Source organism: Poecilia mexicana, unplaced genomic scaffold, assembly GCF_051168715.1.
Source record: "Poecilia mexicana isolate PSO_F unplaced genomic scaffold, ASM5116871v1 scaffold_13, whole genome shotgun sequence".
Classification (NCBI taxonomy): Eukaryota; Metazoa; Chordata; class Actinopteri; order Cyprinodontiformes; family Poeciliidae; genus Poecilia; species Poecilia mexicana.
The window spans coordinates 16,718,752-16,737,609 of record NW_028263382.1 but is presented as its reverse complement, the minus strand read 5'-3'; the positions used below and the strand labels follow the sequence as shown (position 1 = coordinate 16,737,609).

The following is an 18,858-nucleotide window of genomic DNA, read 5'->3' as shown; positions in this document are numbered from 1 at the left end:
TTAATTTGAAACGAGTTGTTTTGGATTTCCGCTATAGCTTACGCCTACTTCAGCTCCCCACCCACAAGCTTTTTATACAGCCACACCTTTTCTCACAGGTGTGTCCATCAGAAGAGACCTGGTCCTCCTGGAAGGAGGAGACGCCTGGACAAAGATGGATTCTTCCCTCTCCAAAGGTTTGCAAGCCATGCTTTTAGTTGACAAACGTGGCGATCAGTTTTTTTGTTTGTTTGTTTTTTTGACTTCAGTTGCTTTATAAAGTCCTGTTCACAACCGTTGTGATTTGCTAAAAGTACAAAGGTGTTTTGCTTTTTTTTTTTTTTTTTAACTGAGTGTTGCAGTTCTCTATATCTGTAGCTGATGAATAACCCATTAGATTAAGGCATAGGATTTATATGACAACATTTCTAGCCTTGCTTGAATAAATTCATTCTGTCTGACCTTTACAGGAAGTCAGATTGTAGGGAAGTGCATCCATGCAAGTCTCATTTGCTTTAATTCAAACAGTAAGGGGGGAAAAAAAGTATTGTTTTGAAAACACCAGTCCTCTTTATGTCTGTAGATAAATGCCACCTACTTGACTTTAACTGACGTTTTGCAGTCAGTTAACAGAAAACGAGTAAGCATACGTGTATCTTTCTTGCTATCGACCAGGTGGAGCCGTTCCTTCAGGCATCCGGCCAGCGGGAGATCTGCAGGCGACAGAAGATGCAGACCTAAGCGGGAAGAAGCAGAGTGAGGGTCAGCCTGGAAAGCCGACAGGAAATGATGATGAACTGGTAAATGGGAAGGACACGACCACCTTTAAGCAGAGCACTAAATGTCTACTAATTAATTTAATTCAAGTGGTAAATGGACTGAACAAATAACAGCGCTTTTCCAGTCATTTTGACCACTCAAAGCGCTTCACACTAGAGCCCCACATCCACCCATTTGCACTCACAAATGCTCACACATTTATGCACTGATACGGAAATCCAGATGGGCAACTTCCTGAGACAGGAAGAAGGTGGATTCAAACCTTTAACATTCTATTTAATAACACAACACACACAATAATTTATTCAGATTAAGAGTTGCTAGGTGTTACCATTTCACTTGTTAATTAATCGCTTTATCTGAATCCTCAGAATTTCTGGTTATATGGGAAACAATTTTTTTGTATTTTTGCAGATGTACTCAATGGACAGCTCTCCAGACAGTGAAGATGAGGGTATTGGCAAAAAAGCGAAGAAGACAAAGAAGCTGAAGAAGAAGAAGAAGAAGAAGGTAGGTGTTTGATGAATCTCAGTAAAGCATCATAAAGGAAATCGAGACAGAGTGTGCAGAGATTGATGCTTACAAAGTTTCTATTTTGCTTGTGTGTAATATGATGAAATCATGAAAATTGCTGCTGTGGTCACCTTCTTTCGGGTGTGGCTTCGACCGAAACTGTGAATAATTTATTGACAGAGAAGGGGAAGTGTTGTGTTCGCTCCATATAGCCACGCAACCATTTGTGGGAGATAGATAGCTGATGGAAATTTTTGGTTCAGTGTGTTACAACTGACGGATTGGATCATAGCATAGTAGCCGTAGGTGGGGGTGTGTGTGTGTGTAACTTTCCGTTGTGTGTATAGCAGAGTGTTTGTAGAGCTCCACCCTTCTGCTGCCAGCTACACCCCTACACTCCTCTACTCATCTGTGGCTTATCCTCATTCCAGACTGTTTACTGACTCTTTTACTTGGGTACTAAATATATTTTTATGCAAAATATGAAATGAAGTAACTTCCTTGTACCTTTCTCAACAGGACTCCAGTTCATCATCATCTTCTTCTTCTTCTTCTTCTTCCTCCAGTAGTTCCTCAGACAGTGACAGTGAGGTAAGTTGTGCACCAGTTTATGTTGGTCAAGGATTTGGTTGCTGCTTATATTAAAAGAATATGATCAACATTTCTGATGACCAATTAAAAACCGATATGTCAACAACACCAAAAAAAGACAATTGGCTTTTGTAACCAGCCTCACACACAACCCAACACACTCCCCTGATGAATCCCTTTCTACTAATAAAGGTGAAATAACATTTGTACATACATGGCTGTAATATGCAACCTAAAATAATAAAATATTTATTTGTTTAAAAATGTTAATATAGTGACTGTCATAGGAGAACACACCCCTGACCTGGATGTTTTAGTACTTTTTGACTCAACAATGTTTACCCACTCCAGTAAGGACGTCTCTCAACACCGGCCCTCTGAAAGTGACTCCACAGACTTCCTGTTAGATTGAGTTCTGGGCTCAGCTGGGTCATTCCAAAACTTCAACTTTCTTCTGGTGAAATCATTTTTTTTGTTGTTGTTGTTTTTGTTAGTTTCGATGTATGCTTGGACTCTGAGATGCTAAAAGAAATGAATCCTCACTTCTTCCTCAACTTGTCGGACGTCACTTTAAGTTTGTGGGTCAAAACCGGCAGGTATTTGGAACAGTTCCCAACTCCAGTTGTCTTGAAAATCCACAGATTACAGCCTTTTTGTGTGCTGTTTACCAGACTGCGCAGCCCTAAAGGACACTCTACATTTTTGTAATAATTTGTACCTGCATCAGCAAGACGTCATATCGTAAAGCTATCTGTTTTTGCCATCAGATTGGTTATATTTTTCACATATCTAATACCTTCAGACAGACCCTGAAATGATGCTGATTCGTACTTTATCCCTCAGGCCCACAGAAACCCCCACCACAACAAATCCACCCCTATGCTTCACTGCTGCTAAACTGCTCACAGTGTTATTAGTAAGTGAAAACACTGACGGTTGGTCAAACTTCCTCAGCTTGTTAGTCTTTCTGAGGACAGTTTTCCAGCTCATTACCATGGCGCTCACTGGTTCAAAAATGCAGTTTTGCTTTAATGTTCTCAGTGGAGAACAGAGTAATTCCCTGTAACTCCTGAGCAAATCAATTCGTACCTTTTCATCAAAGAATGTGTGTACTTTGAAATACAACTTTACATCAATCGTCCACCTCTTGGGCTAACCGCTGGTTGAGTTCCACACTAATTGAAGATTATGAGCCTTATGGTGGAGTATTTCATTCAGAATCATTTGGAGAATATGAAATATGTTTCTGCAAGACATTCTGTTAAGTGCTTGTTTAATTCTGGCTCAAAGACCCACATCACATCTGCATCTAGTTCAGCGTGTTTAATGAGATGAAAGTCCACTTGTCTCTCCTTAACAAGATCCTAGCCACAACGGGGGCATCAAATAGACAATCTGTATGTAACTGAGCTTTTTCTGTGCTGGTTGTGAAAACGGCAAAGAAAGTGACGCATTTATAACAAATAAGCCTTTTCAAATAAGTTTAAATGTCTAATGTGAACAAAATGGGAGAAAGTCAGCATTCGCCACATGATTCGTCATTCTTGCACAACTAACAAAAACTCCTGACATGTCAGAGCAAAACTCCTTTGCTCTGACATGTCATAACTACATGTTCTCTCCAAAGTACCTGTCAGTACTTCAGGATAAATTCCAACAGCACTGATTCCAGTGAGAGAGTGCCCACTTATTTAGGCTTCATTATGCAGTGTGAACCACTAACACTTCCTTTTGAAAACTGAAAGAGAAATTGGTTCTTTCAATCAAAAACGTCCAATTAAAGCTTTTTGTCGCAAAAAAAAACAAAAAAAAACATGAAACATCTGCTCCAAGCAGGTGTCAGTCTTTTTAAAGACATTAGGTGAAATAGTACTATTCTTTTGGAATAAAGAAATCTAAAATTTACTGTCATCCATATAATTTATTATGTCGACGTGGCAAATTTAGATTTAACAATATAAATTTGCAACAAGTCACCTATGTTATCGGTTTCAACTTTTAAATAAAATTGTACCTTTTTAATTATTTAAAAAAAAAATTAAAGTTAGCAGTCTCATCACAGGATAAGATGGCAGGTAGGTTTTTCTTGGAGAGTGGGTGGCAAAATAGAAACAACTGGAAAATCCAGAACCTGCAAACACGCAGTTCAATTCTAAGAAGACACGCTGGTTTTAAGGTGTGCAAATTTCTGGCTTTTGTTTCCTCTTAAGCAAGACAGGGGCTCCCATGTCGTCTACTTGATATAGCACAAGGCAGCACCGAGGAGAGGAACACACCCAGCTAGAATGTTTGAATCACTCTTTGTAAATCCAGCCGTCCAGGAGGCAGGGTGTAAGATTTTATTGCTTTATTTCTGAAGATCATGACCCAAATACCTTAAAATATTTTAGGTTTAGTTTTATGCAGCTGTATGTGTTTTTACATGTAAGCTACGTAACTTCATGTGGATCCATTTTACCTGCCTGTTCACAGAGATATGAAGTGTTTCAGACTGCAGACACAAAGTTGTCCTGCTCCACCTGACCTTTTTCACATATCTTCATGTTACAACCACATAAGTGATTTATTGTGACTTTTGTGTCTTAGACTAACATAAAGCAACGCATCTACATGCAGTGGAAGGTAAAACAGATTTTGTTTTAGGGCAGAAAGTTTGCAAAAAAAACAAAACAAACAACAAAAAAAAGTAAAAGAAAAATGTGGCCTGCATTTGTATCCAGGCCTCGTACGTTGACACGTTGTAGAACTTGCTTTTCCACAATTGCAGCTGCAACTCGTGTATCTATCAGTTTCGCATATCTATAGAAACTATTTTTGCCAACAGACTCCACCTAAGTCAGATTAGATCTGTAGCGTCTGAACATCAATTTTTGACATGATTTCTAAATTAAATCTACACTGCAAAAACACAAAATCTTACCAAAGTATTTTTGATCTGATTTCTAGTGCAAATATCTTAAGACAAGACTAACTTACAAGTAACTTCCCAGCAATACTTTGGAGCTTGTTTTGAGTAAATAACTCCTTTATTTTGATTTTTAAAAAAAAGTGCTGGTTCCATTGGCAGATTTTTTTTCACTTATAACATGGGGAAAAATGTTTGGTTATCAGTGATATTATCTGCCAACAGAACTAGTACTTTTTCATCACTATTGACTCAAAACAAGCTGCTATATAGTCCTGAAAAAATTTACTTGTAAGTTAGTTTTGTCTTATTTCAAGTGGACTAAAATATCTGCACTAGAAACTAGAGCAAATACTTGATAAGATTTTGTGATTTTTGCAGTGCAGGTCTGGACTTTAATTGGACTATTCTAATGCTTTCATATTCTTTCCTAAATGTATCCACTGTGGCTCTGGCTATAGGTTTAGACTCTCTGTCCTGCTGGAAGGAGACACCACCCTAGTCTCAGGTCTTAAGTCTGGTTTTGTTTCAGGACTGTCATGCAATTGGCTTCATCTAACTCGCCAAAAATTCAGACTAGCTTCTGTATTTCTGCTGAAGAAACACATTTTACCAGACATAATGCTGCCTCCATCATAGATGTGTTCAGGGTGATGTTCAGCTACAATTTTCTGCTCAGTAAAAATCCCACTACAATGTGGTTGTTAATATGGATGGGTAATATAAAAAAGTTTTAGGTATAACCTTCACTCAAATGACTACAGCCTATTTTACCTTTGTTTTTTGGCTCAAACCAGTAGTTTATTTACTTATAATTCTTTTTCTCATTGTTTTTCTAAGCTAAAGCAGATGTTTACATTCTCAGTCTTCCCTAGATGACCAACACTGATGGATCATAGAAAATAAAAAAATCACTTGTAAAATACTGTGCTCCATATTTTGCTACAGGATGAGAAGAAGAAAAAGAAAAAGAAGGAAAAGGAGAAAAAAAAGAAGGTCTGGGAGGGCATTATTGTCTGTCAGGAAGGTAAACATTCACCGATTTCTCCTTGTGCCTTCTCGGATCATAAGCATTCAATGATAATAAACCCCTATCAGATTATAATTAATCCAGTTCATTAAAGTATAAATGCTGCTTTCTGGCTACATTTTGTCCATACAGTTTCTGTGTGAACCTGTGGTCAGGAAACAAATGTTTACTAAAAAATTAACTCTCTTTTTTGGAATCTGTGGTGTTCAGGTCCCGAGTGTCTGGAAGAAACTGGAGAAGGCATGCACATGAAGCCTGTAAGGAAAAATATCAATATTTATATCAAACATGTTTCTTTTAAAACTTTACATGTAATGCAGTAAATGCTGTGTATTCAGGATTACGACTCATCAGATGACGAAAGTGATAAGAAGAAGAAGAAAAAGGATAAGGAGAAAAAAAAGAAGAAAAAGAACAAGGTATGAAAATATCACCCAGTAGATATTCTTGTGATTATGATGCAATAACTAGGTGCTTTTTGAACTTTATGAAATTCCTAACCCACATCTTAATTAAATATAATATTTTGTTGTTCTTTTTTTTCTGCCAGGATTCTTCCTCCTCCTCATCTGACAGTGAAGATGAAAAGAAGAAAAAGAAAAAAAAGAAGAAAAAGGAGAAGGCATGATTTGCTCGTGTTTATCTTGATTTCCCAGTCTGTTCACTAAAATTAAAAAATATATATCTCAATTAATTACTGTTTTTTTTTTATAGGATTCAAGTTCATCTTCTTCAGATAGCTCTTCCTCCTCTTCTTCATCTGACAGTGAGGATGAGAAGAAGAAGAAGAAGAAGAAGAAGAAAAAGAAGAAGAAGAAGAAGAAGAAGGTTAAATGTGGAAACATGTCAATCTCATCCTTCTGTAAAGGTGTGATTACAACTCATTCACTTCTCTTTTCTTGTAGGACTCAAGTTCTTCTTCTGACAGTTCATCTTCATCTGATAGTGAGGATGACAAGAAAAAGAAAAAGAAGAAAAAGGACAAGAAGAAGAAAAAGAAAAAGAAAAACAAGAAAAAGGTTATGTGTCATTTGTAGGAAAGCAGAACTAGATTATATTTTTCTAATTACACACATTGACAACTTGTTGGTACCCCTCTGTTAATGACCGAAAAACCCACCATGGTCACTAAAATAACTTGAAACTGCAAAAATCTACTAAAAATTAACCAATTAAAATCAGACATTACTTTTGAAATGTGGTTCAACAGAGTCATTAAGAAAGTTAATGGAGCATGTGTACATTTACTTTTAAGATCTAGACATTCTCTGAAAACGGTAATGCTAAATGGTTTGTGCCTGTGTAGTGTTTGGGACCCCAAAGAGCTTTGCAGTACATTCAGTCATTCACACGCAGATGGTGGCAGGAGCATTGTAGTCAAAGGGGCACCACCAGGCCCCTGAACCACACCTAGCAGGCGATGCGGATGAAGTGTCTTTGACAAGGACACAACAACTGAGATACACGGGGTTGAACTCTTACCTCGTGAGCCACTGTCATCCCAAACCCTCAGGGACACACTTCCCCCTCTTGGGAGGATCTAGATTCTCAAAAGTTTCACCCAACATCTCAAGATGACTAAATTTGTTTCAGCCTGTATTTTGATTAATTCCTGTGGCTGGTAATTTTACTGACCTGCAGCTTTTTGCGCTATTATTTTCATTTTCACATTCCCCCGAACCAATTCTTTGCTCTTCAGCTCATTTTTTGTCTTTATATTGGCTAATGCCATTTTTATTGTTCGCTAATTTTAGACATCTCATAATTTTTTAAAATAAATTAAGTATTGATGTTTTTTTTTTTCTTAATTCATGCAGGATTCCAGCTCTTCATCTTCATCCTCTGATAGTGAGAAAGACAAGAAGAAGAAAAAGAAGAAAAAGGATAAGAAAAAGGCAAATCTCTTCTTTTATTGTGCAAACTGAATGCCCCTGCTCATGAACAAGGCTAACTGTTGTAATAAGCAGCACAAGGTTGTGTTTATCTTGATGCTGTTGCTGTGGGGTTAATTGTAGGTAAAATTTATTTTACCCACAATCATAGGTGCTCTCTGCGGAAGCACCTATGATTGGATGAATTGCTTTAAACAAGCACCTAAATTAAAAAAAAAAAAAAAAAAAAAGGTTTGTTTATGCATTCAGGTTTCTCCAGGTTTCATATTCACAGCAGTAATATTGGACTTTGAGGTCAGGGTTATTTGAAATTTCTGCTTATATTCCACTTGGACATTTATTGTTCACATTTACAACTTCTTCAGCCTGTGAATCACTGTCAATGAATGAGAATATTATAACTTTACAACTAAGTTTTAGTTAAATTCATGCTTTATTGCTGTTTCAAAATGTTAGTCCAAATACTGGTGCCCATCACATGAATCTGCCTTACATTTCAATGGTAACAGATTACACAATACAATGAGGAAATAATGCATCATTTTTAATCTTATTATACAAAATTTGAGCATGGTTGCCATAGATTAAAAACAAAACAGAAAACGGATGTTGGTTGCAGCAACAACATGCCACATGTACTAAACTTCTAAAAAGTGACTAATTTGTGCCTCAGTTATTATAGCAATGATCCAATAATAAAGTGACAAGATTTTATGAACATTCACCAACCTCTCAGTGTTAGATGCTTGACATTGGAAGTGAAACTGACGGCTTGACTTTTCTCCTGTTTAATTTCCAATCTGACCTGTTAGAAGCACTAATGGGACATTCTCAGATGTTCAGTGTATTGTTAAATAAATAAAAAAATACATAAAACAAGGTAATGGCATCATAAGTAACACACCCAGTTGATACTAATGGAGCTGACGAATAAAAATTCCACTCTTCTGAGTTCTTATATTTGCTGTTTATATGTTTTAGTGCATTTTTTAGCACCTCATCTTATATTCTGACTCAGTTTAATTAAGCAACTTTGATCTTGATCTTGTGTGATTCTCTCAGGATGAAGAGCAAAAAGACCCCAGCAGTGCTCTTTCAGGTGAAGGTGAGAAATGTACACGCAGAGAACAAAACACAAATAACCAAGCTGATTTAAGTGCATCAGTGTGATCAACCGGCTTATGTTTTACGCTGCAGGTGGTGAGACGGGAGCTGATGGAGGCAGAGATGCTGACAAGGTGGAAAATCTTGCTAACGCCACATGCATGATTACAAATGCTCATTCAGTGAAAATCATTGCTATATTGTTTGTTTTTTGTTTCTTTCTGGCAGGACAAAGAGCTTACATCAGCAGTAGAGGGCACTCTCTCCACCACACAAGCTGGTGGGTGTGCAGCTCTCTGGGTATCAACCTGATCAAACTGCTCCATGAAGAATTGTTTTGAGGTTGCTATGATGTCTCCTGTCCCCTAGGCGGAGCACAGCCATTTCCTTCTGGCATTGAGGATGGTCACCTGAGTGATGATGAGGGAGAAGGAGGGAAAGAGAAGGACAAAAAGAAGAAGAAGAAGTTGAAGAAGAAAAAGGTGCATTAGATTTGTTTTAAGGAGAATTGCATTAAAAATAACAAGAAGCTACAAGAAGTGCACCATTTTTATTACACATTCTGTAAAACAGTTGTATTTACAAATTGTGATTATTTTTTTTTTCTTGCTCACAGGAATCTTCCAGCTCCTCTTCGTCTTCATCTGATAGCTCTTCCGACAGCGAGGATGAAAAGAAGAAAAAGAAGAAAAAGAAAGACAAGGTTTGCATTCTGTCTGCTTCTTCACAAGAAGTCATCTTGCATTTTGCCTTATATCATTGGTTTCCCTCTTTCACAGGATTCTAGCTCTTCTTCTTCATCTTCCTCCTCTGATAGTGAAGATGAAAAGAAAAAGAAGAAGAAAAAGAAGAAGATGAAAAAGAAGAAAGATAAGGTTTGCGACAAAAACATGCATTGATGTTTGAGAGGTTCTGGTTCACGCTTCACTTTTGGTGTTCTTCCTTCATAGGATTCCAGCTCTTCCTCATCCTCAGACAGTGAGGACGACAAGAAGAAGAAGAAAAAGAAGAAGAAGAAGAAGAAGAAGAGAAAGAAGACAAAAAAGAAGGTTGGATAGTCTTTAGGGACGATGTTTTACTTGATTCTTGAAAGTAGAATAAAATGATCTTTTTTTTTTTCTTCCTTTGCAGGATTCGAGTTCATCTTCTTCATCATCTTCTTCTTCGGATAGTGAGCATGACAAAAAGAAGAAGAAGAAAAAGAAAAAGAAGACCAAGAAAAAGAAGGATAAGGTTTGACCATAGCCCTTCTGTTTTGTCTTGGCTTTATTTAGGTTTTCATTGTGATACGAATAACAGACTGCGCTAACATTGGTGCTTTTGACAGGACTCTAGCTCTTCCTCTGACAGTGATGATGACAAGAAAAAGAAGAAGAAGAAGAAGAAGAAGAAAAAGAAGGTAGAGAGAGTCCTTTTGCAATGCTTCATCCCTTCCATCATTAACTTGCTCAAGATTTAGGATAGTGTTTTCAACTATCTTTTGGTATTTTTCACAGTTTTTGTTTGTTTGCATTAAGACAAATTATAGTTGGAGAAATCTAGATAATACAAAGTTAAAATATTTTTCACCAGCGTCCCTTCCGCCTCGACCACCCACCCTGCTCAAAAGGTTTTCAGTTTTCCAAAGGAAAATCACTGCCTGTATTGTTAAAAACAAGCTCCTATCCTTAAAAATATTATTTTTAGTTGCCCGTATGTTTTGTTTCTCTTTGAGCTGATTGAATCGTCAGCTTCCATTAGCTTCATAAGCATCTTTAGCTCCATTGTCACAAATGTATCGTGATGCGTCTCAAAGAGGCCTTCATTGACAAGATTAAAAATACTCTACCTGTAAGTCACATAATTGAAATAATCTACAATAAATAGTGTTTTCATTCCCAAAACTGTAAAATCTGTACAGTCTAATAACAAAAAGTATGCATGTACTATGGAAACAGTTGCCGAAGTTACAGAACAATGCAGCCAAAATATTTAAATTTTGAGGTTAAAAAGTCAAAAAACTGATGGATAATTCACACTTTAATCAACACTTAAACTGAAAATCAGTACTTCACATTTTTAACGTGATAGTAGTTATAATAGCAATTAATTCTTCACCAATTACACCCCAATATATGTTTTTTTGACCTGAACAGGTCTCATTCTATAGAAAGACAGACCAGATGTAAAATTTGTAGTGAGCGCTGACTTTCCAACAGGTGGAAACTGCTTCTGAAAACTATTCACTGTAACAACCACTATGTCACTATGTATGTGTCCATCATGCTGAGGCTTTGTAAATCTAACCATGTGATTGATATCATTCCCAGTCCTCCAGCTCTTCTGATGAAAGCTCTTCTTCTTCTTCTGATAGTGATGGCAGCAAGGTACGATGTGCAGTTATAAAATCAAACATACAATGAAACAAGATTGTTTCACCACTATTTTCTCATTGTAGAAGAAAAAGAAGCACAAGAAAAAGAAGAACAAGAAAAAGAAGAAAAAGAAGGTGGTCGATTGATCATTCAAGCATCTGTGTGATTTACTTGGTTCACCGAAAAGACTAAAAATGCATCAATTACTATGTCCATCCAGGATTCTTCTTCCTCCTCCTCTTCTAGTGATTCTTCTAGTGATGATGAGAAGAAGAAAAAGAAGAAAAAGGACAAGAAGAAGAAGAAAAAGAAAGACAAGAAAAAGGTTTGATTAAAAAAAGCTTGTTGAGGTGCTGTGCAATGAACAGGAAACTGAAATCCAGTTTTAATTCTGTGTTCTCATTCAAGGACTCAGGTTCTTCTAGCAGTGATGATGACAAGAAGAAGAAGAAAAAGAAGAAAAAAGACAAAAAGAAAAAGGTATTCTATTGGAAAAAAATGTGGGTTTATCTTTTTTTTGAAGGCCAGATGAAGGAGTGTTGATCTGTTTGTGTTTGAGCAGGACTCATCCAAATCATCCGACAGCGACAAGGAGAATAAAGAGGAGAAGGACAAGCAGGTAAAGAGAGTCCTTAAATGGACATGTCATCAGATTGTCCCGATTTCAAAGAAAAACACATGACCTGTTTTTGCTCTGCTTTTCCAGTTAGATTTTTGGGTTGTTTTTTTTTTTTTAAAGGCTGGTGTCATTTACATTCTAGGAAAGCCCTGAAGGTGACCAAAGCAGTGAGCCCAAACCAGAGTCTTCAGACTCAAGCGTCAGTTTACCTTCTTTCTCCGGCGGTGTCAGCTCTGCTCAGAGCGGCACCGGATCCTCGTCCTTTGTGTCTCTCTCCTCCACGGTGAAGATGGATCCTCCGAAACCTTCAGCCACCTATAAGTTGTCATCTGCATCCAGCGGCGCTAGCTCTGATCAGAGCAGCACAGGGTCCTCATCCTTTGTGTCACCTCCCTCTGCTGTGAAGACGGATCCTTCACCCACCTACAAGTCGCCTTACACCAGCACCAACCTGACCGTTGGAGACAAGGCTCCAACTCACAGGTCCAAAAGCCCCATGGAGGCCTTGATGGGGAACCCCAGGAGGTATGGAGATGGAACGACCAGAACCACCACCACCCTCTCCTCAAGTGACCTCCTGAGAGGCCCCAAGCCTTACCAACCATGACATGACCAGATGAAAGCAGTGCTGATCAATCTAGATCAATGCTAACGATGCTTTTGGGTATGTTTTATGGCTGTTTCACACATGGTCATTGAACATACGTGCAAGTCAGCTCTGTTGGCTTCTTGAGAGTTAACACTAATAAAAACTAATAATTAAAAAAAAAATTGTTGGGGTTTTTTGAACATGAAAATGCAGGAAAATTTCACTATTAACAAGCAAAATTTCAACTGCATTAAAGAATTTCAAATGGTTTGGACAATAAAACTGTGATGTCATTATTTTGTGTTTATTGTACCCCCACAATTACACATGCAAGACTTTTGGAAAATTGTGTGCATCAGTTTGGAACATCCAGGATGTGCTAAACTGATTTAAGATATAAACATTGCATGGCAAGTTCCTCTATTCTTTGGAACAAAGGACATTTTAGATATGTAGAAAATCTGATCTGACTAGTTTTGCTACAGAAAAAATATTCTTTGGTCTAAACTATCCAATGTTAGCCCCGTTTCAAGTCTTTTACAGCCTCTGATGGGATATTATGTTGTCCTATAGTTCCATCCATCCTCTTGTTAGCTCTGAACAGTTTCACCATTTAATAGCAATACCACAACATTGTGCTGCCACTAACATATCAGTGTGGGGTTTGGTGTGCTATGATATGACGTGTTAACTACTGCTTTCAAGAAGTAAACTGCTGCAAATCAGCTAATAATAGTTCTGTCAAAAGATTTCCCAGCCTTCGCTGTGGATCTCTGCAGCTCATCGATAGATACAATCAATGTCTGATTCTCTTAAAAAAAAAATCCTTGCCCATCTTGTCAGCTTTGGTGTAGAGCTTGGTAGCTTTGCAGTTGTGTCATGTTCTTTCACTTTTTAATTGAATAACTGAACTGTGATCAGTGAAATATTCAAAGCCTGCAGGATTGACTCTTATCTAAAGCTCTCTGCAACTTTATCCCTGAGCTGTGACTTATGTTGGACCATCATCCTGCTGAAATATAATTTTATGGTATTCTTACTTAAAATATAATATGTTAAACAGTGTAGCCTGTGCAGTAAAACAATGCCCTAATGCCTTTCAGAAGCAAACTCCACCAATAGCTTCACAGATCCTCTGCGTTACTTAACAGTTTCCATCTACAGCCAATAGTAAAACATTTTTCTAAATATTTTGCAGTGAGATATTGCCATAAAAAGTTATTTTATTTAAAGACTTTTAACACTACTGTACCAGTGTTTCCAATGAATATGGAAGTCGATGTGTGCAGCTGTGCATTTCATATCTAAGCATCTTGAATATTATGTTGAAAACCGCACAGACGTGACGTGTGTCTGTTCGCCCGGGGCACCAAACAGTCTGGGACCGCCCCTGTTAACGCAGCACAAATATGCACAAAATTTCCAACAAATCAGCAAAACATTATTCTGCATAATAGCAGCTTAAATGTTCACCGTAAACCCTCCAAATACATTGCGCATTAGCGCAGAACTGAAATTTCTTCCATTTTTGTATCTGCATGAATGTTGAATAAATCCGGCAATTATTCAAAATTCTAAGATGAACCTAGCTTAACCTAACGTAGCCCCGTTTTTCTGTTGCGACTCGAAATAACTATTGTCCGACAGCAGCAGCACACGGGGGTGACATAAATAAACCATCATGGAGTTATTTCCTCATCAACAAAAGGGAGAGCTGCCACGAGGGCGTGGCTCTAGTTTTGTACTTTAGGTGCGCCACAAACAGGTTTCCTGTAAATTGGAGAGGTGAAGTTTCAGCGGCGGCAAAGCTCGGAAAAACACACCGACAAAATGAGTTTCGATCTTTCTTCAGGTATGTATAAATCTATGACGCATTATACTTTTCACTATCCCTTGCTGATATGTATCCGTCTGTAATTTCTGGGACTTTATTAGAAAAATAAAAAGAGATTTGTGCAACAAATCTCTTTGTTACGCAATGCTTCTCCTCGAAAGTCTTTGATATTGGCTATGTAAGTTTTCAAACTACCTCATTTGCAGCTGCGGGTGAGGAGAAGATAACGAAGGAGGACGCACAGAAGGATGAGTTCAGCTTACCTTGGAAAAAAAATAAAGATAAAAAGGTAAGAGGTATTTGCAACTAGTCGCTACCAGGAGCAGGATTTTTTCTTCTTCTTTTTTTCAATGGCGGAAATCTACAAGGAAATGCTGCGGATTTGTGTTTACATTTGTCATTTGAAAATGCATCCATGTTTTACGCGTATCTGGAGGCTTTTGAGCAGTGCAGGTCTTGCTCTGTTATATGAATCGTGTACCCCAAGAGCCATCATTCATCAGTTTGATCCTGTGCAAACTCTTTCTGTTCTCAGGGTGACAAGTCCGATAGCAAGGACAAGTCTGATCACAAAGAAAAGTCCAAGGACAAGTCTGATCACAAGGAAAAGTCCAAGGACAAGTCTGATCACAAGGAAAAGTCCAAGGACAAAGATGGTGAAAAGAAGAAGAAAAAGAAGGAAAAGAGAGGTTCCTCATCATCTTCCAGCAGTGATGAGGTAGAGTATCCCCACTTATTTGATAACTAAATATCTGGTCCTGTTTGCTCTGAAGAAGAACTTTACCAGATGTTCAATTCTAATATTTTTAGAAAGCATAGAAAATCCAATGAAATGCAGCTGAACATGCACCATGTCGCCACACCTGCAGTCACACCTGCAGTCACAGGTTCACAGCAAAATCATTGTTTTCTAGCCTGTGTGTACAGCATCCATAACTGGTCTTACTGGTGTTGCGCATTTTATAATGCACCACACCCCATATGTTTGCATACTCTGTTTATGGATGAGTTCCTATCATTCAGAATCTACAGATTCATGTGTGGCGGTTACCCAGCCCATAGTGGGCGAGAAGTAACCAGTTTAACAGTCGTCGTGAAAGGAATGTTGTCTGACAGCTGTTAATTCCCTACTTCCCTTTTGTTTGAACCCAACTAGATTAATAAAGTAAAGATGGGAGTTATGAATCTCTTTTGTTTTCTTTCTTACTGTATCTTCTCCAGTAACATTTGCTGTCATTTCAGGATTGATCTCCCCTGTGCACCTGGCCTGCTCTGTCTGCCACTCCATTCGTGTTTGTTATAATGGTGTATGTGGTTTGTCTGTACCAACCTGTACACAATGTGAAACAAAACTGATCTGAAGAAATAAACGGTTACAAGAAGTCTATTTGCTTCGTATTTCACCTTCTGTGTTTTGATCTCGCCACAAGATGGCAGTGGCTGCTATTTTTTTCAAGTCTGCAGAGGTTTGATGTTAAAGTAGGGATATACGTTGTAGAACTGAATAGAGTATTTTCACATTAATTATAAAATCTACTTGGAGCAGAACTTGGTTAAATGTAAAAATAAAATGGTTTGACTTCTGGAAATTGGGGAGGATACTGAGCAGGAATGGTGACTAATGCGATGACATCCATAAATGAGCAACCTATGAGTGGTTCCTATAAACTAAACATTTAAAAGGAGATTAATTTTTATCATAAAATTCCCACATCACTTGATCTATAATTATACTTTTGTTACAAAGTTCCATCAATTTTTACTTATCAAGCCACTGATATTGCTCATGCTTGCTTTAATATTTCCATCTGGTGACTATAATCTGTATTTTTAGGTGCTGGTGGTCAGCCAGCTCAGAGCTTTTCAGATGCAGCCATACTTCCTGAAACTTTCCACATTTTCTTATGTCCCAAAAAGAAACTTCAATGTATTTTATTTGACTGATGTGAACTCATGCCTGACTGTGAATTACTGGTTTTAATTCATTTCTTCCTAGCTAATCTAAATGTGTATGGGATTTTTATTCTTTTTACTTGGATTCCCCTCAGTCAAAATCTGTTCTTTTAACCTTCATGAGAATTTCTGTTTTACCAGTCTAATCTAGCGAACCTCGGAACCATTCAAAGTGCATCATTTTTATACCAAGATTACTAATTCACTGACAGGCGAGGGGAAATGATTACACTAGATTTTATTTAGGGGTATCAGGGTGAACATTTCTAATGTAATTGATTCCCACTTACCGAACAAGCCTGCATTCATTTATCTCTCAATAAAATACAATGAAGTTTATGGTTGGGATGCAACACTGTGTGTAAAGAGCCACCTGGAGGTCTCTTACGAAATATTACGCTGGACATTAACAACAGTTGGATAAAGCTATGCATTTAAAGTTTAAATTGGTCATCCATATTTAAACGTTTTTTGTTTTTTTTTTAGAAAAAAAAAAGAAATTCTAGGGAAAATGGCTTTTTTCCCTACAATATTGCAATCAGTTATTTTTATATTTAAATGCCAACTAACTCCTCAGTGAGGTGACTGGGACTGCTGATTGTAAGGATGTGGATTGAGAAATTCATGAGGTGAACAATACTTTCTCACTCTGCCACCCTGCAGCTTTCGCCAATCTGTAAACGAAGGCCAATGATTTCCGTCTAGGCAGCAGAGGATTTGAGTCCCTTTTTTGATGCCCAAGCTTTTGCACCATAGTCAAAAATCCTCTTTTTGCTCCACTAATATGCTCTTGCTGTTTCAAGAATATTTATTTTTGAAAAATGTTTAACCATTATGCTTTCTTTAATGGATTTTACTTTAAATATCATGGCGGCCTCACCATGAGCTTGTAGTGTGGTGTGACCTATTTAGAGACACCAGTGGTCCATCAAAGAAGATGATAAAGTATCTAAAAACAACTGACTGTGGAGAAAACATTCCCAGAGAAAGGGTGCTGAAAGCTTTCAAAGTCATTCTGAAAACATCCATCAGTTGTCTATACTTGCTTATCTATATGCAGGGTTGTGGAGGGGCTGGAGTGCCCTCAAGTGATCATTGGGTGTGAGACGGTTTACCCTGTCTCGCGCTGTCAGGGCAACACAGAGACACGCATACTGTAGGATAGACATCCATTCAAATGTCCATTTTGAGAAGCCAATTAAACAAACAGTCGTGTTATTGGACTGTGGGAGGAAATTAGAGAAAACTCACATCTGGAAACGGAGAACGTGGAAACAACATTAAGACCTCAGGCTGGAATTCAAACTGAGAACCTTCTTGCTGCGCCAACAAACAGCCCAACCTGAAAACAGTGGGCAATATTTTTTGCAAAAATGAGTTGCTGTCATTTATCAACTATACATTTAGTCCCATATTTTGTTAGATATTAAAAAAAAACAAAAACAAACAACAAAAAAAAACAACTAGGAGTTTTTGGTATTATGTGGGAAAGCTTCTGATTAAATAATAGCCTTTTAATATTACAGGGCGATGCTTAGCTTTTCAGAGAAGGCAATGTTTTTTATATCAATATATTTAAGCATGACTTTTCCATTTTGCATTATTTATACCTCAGATAGTTTGGAAAAAGGGCAGTTTAGAAAGTTTTAGGAGAATTCTTCAATGCAGTAGCTTATAAGTAACCCTCCAAGGTTATAAGAAAGTGCTTTTAAAATACTTGGGTGTCTATCAAAGTTGTACCCGTGCCACGAAAAAATCCATTGAAGACCAAAGGTAAATGTTCTGATGCCAACAAAAGTTCAACAAGTCAAAGCCAATGCAACACAGCACAAAAAAAACAAAAACAAAGGCTTAGTTGTTTACTTGACATCAATATTTAGGCTACAGTAAACTCCATGACAGATGTCCAGAGGAGACTTGCAGCATTTAGCAACAAGGATCTCCTTCAGGTCTTCTGAATCTTTTATGCGAGGGGGTGGGGGGTGGAATAAAAGAAAAATGGAACGGTTTCAGAGACGAATCAATAATAAATCAAGCATGCATCTTTTCTGGGGCTGCTGAAGAAGCCCAATTTAACCCATCCATCATGTTCAGAGCTGTGTTTCTTATTTAAATCTGTAAGGGGAGTATTGAAAGCAGCAATCAGAAGAAAGGCTTACAAGAACATTTCTCCAAAAGAATTGATATGGCCAGAAGGTGTGAGCGTAAGCCGGGTCAAAATGTATTTCTCATAAATCTTGTCCTGTGGTGTGTCTTACACTTCCCGGCTCGTGTTGGTTGTTGTTTAATTTCCTTCTGCGATTTGCACAGAAAACTTATTTAGCATGTGATCAGAAAAAACAAAGAAAATTTCAATTATGGATTACCAGGAGTATATGAGACATGTGCTTTGAAAATGTTCCACAAATTTATTTTAAAAATAATTCACAACACAAATGAAATTAATGGTAAATTAATTTCTAAAAATGAAAGACCATACCTGTAAGCTGAATATCTGGTTTTAGCTGTGCAGTTGTCAATGATGCGACTTTTATTAAGATATTTTTCTTTTAGTTATTTTCTTTAGTGCACTTTTGGAAATGATTTCCCATTCCAATTTTAATTAAATCAATAAATGAAGATAATGTGTAACTAAAGGATACAAGTAACACCTCCAATAATGGTCTGTTATGTATTTCAAAGTATATTTTATGCTTCTATTAAGTCTGATCTATA

The 18,858-nt window shown here is 37.5% G+C and overlaps 1 protein-coding gene and 1 long non-coding RNA gene across 6 annotated transcripts; both read left to right on the top strand.

Moving 5' to 3' along the window:
- The first annotated feature begins 57 nt into the window (after positions 1 to 57).
- Positions 58 to 12,638, top strand: LOC106925160 (uncharacterized). 4 transcript variants are annotated; one of them, XM_088011770.1, is made up of 26 exons: positions 58 to 176; positions 655 to 779; positions 1,174 to 1,269; positions 1,792 to 1,863; positions 5,717 to 5,795; positions 6,009 to 6,055; positions 6,137 to 6,217; positions 6,349 to 6,420; positions 6,513 to 6,623; positions 6,704 to 6,817; positions 7,616 to 7,693; positions 8,753 to 8,795; positions 8,888 to 8,928; positions 9,023 to 9,074; positions 9,164 to 9,276; positions 9,411 to 9,497; positions 9,574 to 9,669; positions 9,745 to 9,843; positions 9,926 to 10,027; positions 10,122 to 10,193; positions 11,104 to 11,160; positions 11,232 to 11,282; positions 11,369 to 11,473; positions 11,557 to 11,628; positions 11,711 to 11,767; positions 11,910 to 12,638. In XM_088011770.1, exons 1-26 carry the CDS (start codon positions 155 to 157, stop codon positions 12,372 to 12,374), a joined length of 2,409 nt encoding a protein of 802 aa, XP_087867896.1. In that variant the 5' UTR covers positions 58 to 154; the 3' UTR covers positions 12,375 to 12,638. The 4 variants fall into 4 exon arrangements, with proteins under 4 accessions (XP_087867896.1, XP_087867895.1, XP_087867897.1 ...); XM_088011769.1 differs by having other exon boundaries at positions 6,513 to 6,626; XM_088011771.1 differs by lacking the exons at positions 11,104 to 11,160; positions 11,232 to 11,282 and having other exon boundaries at positions 6,513 to 6,626.
- A 1,415-nt stretch (positions 12,639 to 14,053) lies between these two features.
- On the top strand, positions 14,054 to 15,577 carry LOC106925161 (uncharacterized). Of its 2 annotated transcripts, XR_015765067.1 has the most exons (5): positions 14,054 to 14,208; positions 14,397 to 14,479; positions 14,726 to 14,796; positions 14,839 to 14,908; positions 15,433 to 15,577. It is a non-coding gene; the product is annotated as an uncharacterized LOC106925161 (long non-coding RNA). The 2 variants fall into 2 exon arrangements; XR_015765066.1 differs by having other exon boundaries at positions 14,055 to 14,208; positions 14,726 to 14,908.
- Positions 15,578 to 18,858: the final 3,281 nt, after the last annotated feature.